General features: G+C 49.3%; 1 protein-coding gene and 1 long non-coding RNA gene across 2 annotated transcripts; one reads left to right on the top strand and one right to left on the bottom strand.

The window, feature by feature from the left end:
* Positions 1–1,122: 1,122 nt before the first annotated feature.
* On the bottom strand, positions 1,123–3,340 carry LOC144156311 (uncharacterized). The gene has a single exon (XM_077688393.1). It carries the CDS (start codon positions 3,082–3,084, stop codon positions 1,123–1,125), a length of 1,962 nt encoding a protein of 653 aa, XP_077544519.1. The 5' UTR covers positions 3,085–3,340.
* A 253-nt stretch (positions 3,341–3,593) lies between these two features.
* LOC144162985 (uncharacterized) lies at positions 3,594–5,338 on the top strand. Its single transcript, XR_013320814.1, has 4 exons — positions 3,594–3,759; positions 4,666–4,795; positions 4,873–5,094; positions 5,164–5,338. It is a non-coding gene; the product is annotated as an uncharacterized LOC144162985 (long non-coding RNA).
* Positions 5,339–7,207: the final 1,869 nt, after the last annotated feature.

The raw sequence follows: 7,207 nt of genomic DNA, 5'->3' as shown, positions 1-7,207 counted from the left end.
AGGCCTATTTCGCAGTCCATGCGATCTCATGTGCTATGCCAATTTTGCCGAGTTAGTTGCTGCGCGTACGTTTCAATATCACGGTTCAGGGCCGCCAGTCGTCGCCGCAGGGTTCGGTTGAGTTTTTGCTTCTGGAGTCGTGTGTGTAAGCTGTGTTTAGCTTCCCACATATGCAGCAACTTTGCGTCGGCCTGTTGTAGCTCTGCCTCTTCCGGTATAACCTTAGTGACACGTTTTGTGTCAGCTATAAGTTGTTCTGCCCAGCTCTGAATATTTGTTATTTCGACTTCAGAAGCACCGTCTCCCGCGGCCAGAGGGCCTCGTGCTTCGGCTCTAAGCGCGCGGAATGCATCCCAGTCGATGAGCTGTAGTTTTTTACCGGACTTTCCTTTCGCTGCCCCAGAATTTACCCCGATAGTGACGAGATAGTGGTCGCTGCCGAGGTTTTCCTGGGTATTTAGCCAGGTTGCTTCCGTACGCGTGTTTTTGGCAAAGGTCAAGTCAGGGGTAGTGTCCCCACTAACACTGTTTCCAATACGGGTGGGATGCCGCGGATCGTTGAGCAAGCTGAGACCCTCTCTCTGGGCATCAAGCCATAGATTGCGCCCCTTTATGGTGTCCCGCTTGTAGCCCCATTCCGTATGGTGTGCATTAAAGTCACCGACAATCAACAGTGTGTTCCCGCTTGCTATTTCGACAGCTCTCCGGAATAGTTTACTAAATTTATGACTATTTTTTGGGGAGCTATACACATTAAGGATAAACGTGCTCTGGGCATAGTGTTTCTGGTCTGTGATAATTTCTACAAGGATGTGAGGCATGGACGCCGCGTCCACCCCAGTCTCGCGCCGCAGGGCTGGGAGGTTTCGCCTAACAAGGGTGCTGACTGCGGGTTTTTGCTTGTCTGTTACACCAGAGGCATCAGCTTCTAGGTCATTGAAAGATTTGTAGTTTGACATTCGGGCAAAAACGCCTGTCTCTTGGAGACAGACCACATCAGGTATTTCATCCGAATTCTTGCTTTTGATGAATAGTTCTAAAGGAGCACGTTTTCTTTTGAATCCTCGACAATTCCATTGCCACACCATCAGGGTGTTGGCTTTGCTTTTTCTGTTGGACGAGCTATTGAACATGATCATTTGCAATTTTGGGGATGTCCGCCGGCGGGGGGCGGGAATAGGGTTTAGTGGACTTGATGGGACCCGGTCCCACTTCCCGTCCGGCTCGTGGGATTCCATTCTCTAGTGCTGTTATTCGAGCTTTCAGGCTGGCAATCTGGGCATCAACGTTTTCGCCGAACTTATCCAGCATCGCTCCGAATCTGGCGCTGAGAGTTTCAGTAAGAGTTTCGGTGAGGGTTTCTCCAAATTGACGGAGCATGCCGTCGTCAACGTTTTTATTCGGGCTCGCGCCTGCGGCCTCACTAGAGCTCTCAGAGGTTATCGCTTGGGCTTTACGTTTTGAGGGAGGGGAGTCCGCAGTGTCCATCTCTATGACAGAGGCACGCGTATGCGCGGTTTGTGAATTGACATTAGCGAGCTGCGCTGCCGGGCTGACCGGGTCTGTCGGTTGGGTACCAGGGCATGCGCTACCGGGGCTTGCGAAAGGGGTTTTTGTTTCTTCCAATTTGGCGATTTTCGCTTTGAGCATAGCATTTTCAGCTATAAGCTCTTCGAGCATCTGCTTGATTTTGGTTGTCTCGGAAGAATGATCTGAGTGGTGGGATTTTAAGGCGTTGGTTGTGGAAGCATTATTTTTCTGAGTTTGTTTGCATTGGGAGACCGTATCCGCCCAGCTAACCTTGTTTAATTGAGAATGGCCGGCTGCTTGACGTCTGTTTCGCGACGTGGATCGCGACTGCCGTCCTTGGTTGTTGGGCCCCGGGTTGCTGAGGGTCCTCCTCCGCGATGTGGATCGGGAGCGGTGTCGACTACTGAAGGAGACGTCATGGGATCCTGCCCCGTGGCTCCCATCCCGTCGGCTCTGATGCTCACGTTGCAAGAGTTCCGGGAACGAGTCGTCTCGTCCGCGTTGATCCGCTGAGGTCCCGTTGTTCTTGAGCAGGGACGACGCAATGCCACTGGAGAGACACTGCTGTCCTCGGCGATGACAGGGTTCTTGCTCTTGCTGCAGTCGCTGTTGTAGTCTTTTCTCCCATTTCCGCTTTTTCAGAAGGTATGGGGTTTGGAACCGCTGGCGGCACTTCTTATCTCCCGTAGGATGATCGCGGCCACACAGTGCACACTTGGGTTCACAATCGTGTTGGTCCGCCGGAGCCTCGGTGCCGCAGATCTTGCACACTTTGTTGTCGGGCGCTGGGCAAACGTCCGAGCGATGTCCTAGACGGCCGCAGCTGTCGCACAGTTCGTGCCTCTTCTTGTGAATGAAGCAACGGTATTCCGCACCTCTGTAGTACACATAGTGTGGTACCTTAGGTCCTTCGAAGACGATGAGGACAGAGTTAGTATGGCCCATGCGTCTCGCCTGGAGAATCGTAGGATTCTTCTTGTAGAGGAGGCTGCGCGTGATGTCATCGGCACTGTCATATTCGGGGATGTTGTGGATAACACCCTTGACAGTGTCCTCCGGTGGCGCCGCGTAAGCGCTCACTTTGTAGGTGATGTCCCCGAAGCGGAGCTCTTGTATGGCCGTGTATTTTTTGGCCCGTCCCATGCTTGGAGTGCTGGCGACAATGACGTTTTTTACGACGTTGGTGCGAAGTATATCGTCCGCTGCCTCGTCATAACTTATTCCGGCCGAGCGCAACACTCCGTCACGCAAGCCGGCTTGGCTTATCTTGGTGATGTCCAGCCCTTCTCGGGGCCGCAGCACGATTTTAATGTCCTCGCTTGGTAGCGGCGGCTGGCGGGACAGGCGCTGCGACCGACAGGCTTGCGTGTTTAGACGGGACGTGTTGCTGCTTGGTTGAGAGGCAGTGACGGGCTTGCTGGAGCAGCCGCCCGAGGCGAGGCCTAGCTTGGCTAGAGCGCGGGCGCTCCGTCGCCGGTGACTGGTAAGCCACCCAGCCGCTTCACTTAGGTCTTCGGGCGAGATAGACTCACCGTCCACCTCGATGCGCTCCATTTTGCTGCCCCGGGCGAAGGGGGAAGGCGCCGAGAGCCGCAAGGAGTGCCGAGGTCCGCGTTCGAATGGTTAGGCCTAGGCCAGGGCGGCCCCGCCTGTGAAGGGGTTCTCGTCCGCTGCAGGCCGGGCGAGGGTCCAGACTTCGAAAAAGAGGTGTCCACCGAAACAGAGGTTCGCTGGACACTCGATGCCGTGGTTATTTCCGAGGAATTGTAGGAAATTACGCCACAAGAGCCGTGGAAAGACAGAGCTGACGTGGAACACGTCCATTCAGCGCGGCCCCCCGGTGGCCAATCTTCTGGGGATGGCCGAAAAAAAAAAACGAAAAGAAAAGGCTTTCTTCCTTGGCCAAACGTCCTACCCTCCTCTCACACGGGCACACGTGCGCGCCGCTCGCAGAGCGGTCCCCTCCTTTTTTTTTTCTTTATTATAGCGGTCCCCTCCTGCTCCTCTGCGCTTGGCAGCCGTGGCTGCCGTCAACAGTTGCTGCCGTGCGTTGGGTTGTGGAGAGCGAACGAAAAGCGCGCGCTTTTGCAGAAACCAGCAGCCATGCATCCTTACAATCAAGCGGAATGGAGAAGGGACCAATACGAAATTTTGTTGTGTGGCCGCATGTTATGGCGAATATTTGTGGGCTGGAAAGCGTGGAAAGTTCATAGCAACCGACCAGTGAAGGTAAGCGCTCGTTTTTCTGAGCTCGCCTCGTTCTTTCGAACGCAGTTTACTTCGTAAAAGAGCGGGAACAAGACTGCCCTACCGTTTCTAGCTTCTAAGCATATCCTTCTTGCTTTTGTGAATGCGTACGGTTGTAAAAGTTGGAACATGTATTCAGCGCTTAAATTTTAGGGAAAGAATATAATGCGAAATGATGTGGGCGCTCAGAAGTAGATTTTTTGTTATGATGCTGAAATAGAGTGTAGGTTCTGCAAGAACCTTGATACGTGCGATTGGCTTTTAATTTACTTCTCGCCACAGCTGCTCACGCGCGCGAGAAATAAAACTAAGAAGTTTAACTTCGTTGTCATGTTTAATTTCACGCGAGTTTCAGCGGCATGCTGTTCCAGAACACGATTTAGCGTTGCAGTTAAGCCATGTTATGAGCTGCTTATATGCTAACCATCTTACGATGTAAAACAACGCCTTACGTCTTTGTAGTAACCACAAACTTTCCATGTGAAAAGCTGGTGTTCGTCGGATGCTTATAATTATAAAGAAAATTGCATACGCAAAAAAAAAAAACAGCTCAATGCCAGTTTTTCGAGAACAAACGGTAAATTTAAATTAGGCAACCAAGGAAACACATGGTTGTAATTTGTGTAATGTTTCCATTCTTGACAATTGCCTGTTTTCTCATTTTTGTTCGTTGTGTTTTTATGTTTATGGGCACTGAGGCAATTATCGTCTTCTTTCAAATAATATTGCCGACGCGCCCCGTCGTCATCAGTTGGTCGGCTCGCTTGTTAATTGAAAATTGTCTGGCACGCTGTCTGAAGACTTTTCACTTAATTACTCAATGGCATGTAAAGAAAGCTGTGAGGTATTTTATATAATTAAGTACTTTTGTCCTTTTCTGTTTTCCAGGAATGCTTGAGAAACCCACTCATGCGATGTGCGTGTCATAAATTTAGTTGACACAGGCATTAGAAAAAGTTAAACAAGCAAGACAAAGTGTAAAGTGGGAAGGCCTGTTCTGCTATATTCCTTCTTAAAGGTAAGATTTTCTCCATTTGCTAAAATTTGCTTCACTTCAGTTTTCTGCATCACTTCTATATACTGTTTTGTTTTCAGAAATGCCTTCATATTTACCGGCACCACAAAACTGACACACGAATAAGCTCATCTGGAAGAAAACGTCATCCAAAGTGCAAGTAAGCTTTTGAGCACGCTATGTGTTACAGCATTGCCCTTTTGTTTGTTTTCCAGGAATGGCTGTAAAATCTCATTTGAACTGCCAGTACAAGAAAATCGATGCGGCCATATTGTATACCAAAAGTCCTGGTGTTCTTAGAGGTGAGATATTGTCTACGCTGCAACAACTTTGTAACTTCTCCTAAACTACACATTTCGTTCATTTCGCAGAAGCGTCGCACTGGGTTCATGGCCGTCAAGTATGTCATCAAATTGACTTGTCAAGACAGAAGAACAAGCAAGCCCAGAAGGAGGAAAACGAAGGCATCGTCTGAAACAGTGTACTTGCGAAATTCAAGGCTTTAACAGAATACGTATTCGGCTCGATTGTTAATAGTAAAATAAAACGCACATGTCCTTTCATCTTAAAGAGTGTCAGTGTTGTTATTTACGCTATCTGCATGTTCCTTGCTTTAAAATTCCGCCATTTCTTAGTTCGTTATTTTGCCGGACTGCCTTAATTCTGTGTGTTGATCAGTGTAGGGATCAAATGTATGAATATACAGGTCTAAAATGCCGGTGTATACCTTTCAGGAGTTTATGCAGACGAGGTTTGAACTGCTCGCCTATCATGCCGTCAACAATCGTCTCTCTAGAAAAAGTTAACTTATATTATTTTCATCTAGTTATTGAAGCATGTATATTTGTCACTAAGTTACCTGTACATTGCTGCAATATTATTGCTTCGTAAGAGAAACATTGCTTGAACGTCATATCAACAGTGCGCGGATCCCAAGCAGCATTGGCCGATAGCCAATCATTGGACGCCCCTTGGCTTCCCTTTGGCTTCCGATAGCTTGGCCAACCGCCGGCCTGTACGCAAAAGCCATTCGTGGACAACGAGCGCTATACGACCGGCCTTGAGGACACGCATTGGCCGGTGCGCAAAAAATCACACTGGACAGCCGATAGCTTGGCCAGACGCCGGCCTGTACGCAAAAGCCATTCGTGGACAACGAGCGCTATACGACCGGCCTTGAGGACACGCATTGGCCGGTGCGCAAAAAATCACACTGGACAGCGCGCTCATTCAGACGTAATTTTTGATCATAAAATTTTATGAATAGTAGTAGCCTATATGTGACGCAGGTATTTATGAGTGCCTTTACGCACGTCTTGGCATTTTCTTGTTAGTTGAATGACCACTCAAGTTCACTCAAAGTATTACTGAAGTTTGCGTGTTTTTGAATTTGTTTTCACGCGCAGCGCACAACAAAAAAAGTAGTTCCAAATCATTTTCACGTGTGTGTCAAGTAGCACATTTAAATAAAAAGTATTGGCAGGTGTAAATGCCGACAGCCTTGCCTGTTGTTGCATATTGTTGCACGGAGTCTCACTGTAGAGCACTCGTGTGCGTTATTTTGCGTGTATACATGCGCACCCGGCGCGCAAGCGGCACCACTCGAGGGCAGCACTGCGGTCGTTGCCCGCGGCGGTTCCCCAACATGACAGATTACGACGGTTAGAGCGCGGTGAACAGGCCAAAACGCAGCAAAAAGTAGTTACCTAAAGAGCCACACCACCGTTCCACGAAACAAAGCGTACTTAAACTGAAGTGCAGCTTATTCAAAACAGCGTGAGAGAGAGTGTTAAACGTTCAGTAGGAATTGGTCATTTGTGTGTCCTAACGCAACGGTGAACGTCGAACTATTTCAGCGTTGTGCCTTTGCGCGTTCTTTGAACCCGCGGCGGGTCAGGTGGACGGGCGCGTTGCACCGACGGCTCCGTCTCTTTTGTGGCATTGAAACTGCGGTAGTACTCCTGTACGGGTCTGTGAGGTGCGTTTTGGTGTCGGTGGCTGTGTGGAGTATACCTGACTGGTGTAATAACATCGTTTGCCTGCTACGGCCGCCGCTGAAAACGTAAGTCACCATTTCATTTTTTCGCGGTGCCGGAGTGCTCGCGCTCGTTCCCGCCAAAACTTCAGCTGTCGTTTATAACTGGCGCTCGCGAGTGCTGCTTAGTGTTGTTGGTTCTTGCGAAGAAAAAAGTGGTCACATACATGTGCTTCCAATTGTGTGACGCCAGTTCTAGCTATCCTTTTTCCGGCTTTGTGTTTTCCGAACAAGCAGCCGTGCTCCCACTGCAGGTTCACGACGTTCAGCATGCGTTGAAGCAAGACTCGTGTGCAGTATTAAGCTGGCTTAATTAAACTCTACCTATTAATGAAGCTTTCGTTTCATTGTTTTCTTGAGCAACGTAAAGGTATTGTCGA

This window comes from Haemaphysalis longicornis, unplaced genomic scaffold (assembly GCF_048455015.1).
Source record: "Haemaphysalis longicornis isolate Haplotype H1 unplaced genomic scaffold, Haemaphysalis longicornis Haplotype H1 scaffold_1, whole genome shotgun sequence".
NCBI classification, from domain to species: Eukaryota; Metazoa; Arthropoda; class Arachnida; order Ixodida; family Ixodidae; genus Haemaphysalis; species Haemaphysalis longicornis.
Note: the sequence above shows the minus strand (reverse complement) of the source record. Positions and strands in the feature narration are given on the sequence as shown.

What these genes read in the sequence shown, in the direction of transcription:
- LOC144156311 (XM_077688393.1), bottom strand. Translation starts at nt 3,084, where the DNA reads ATGGAGCGCATCGAGGTGGACGGTGAGTCTATCTCGCCCGAAGACCTA.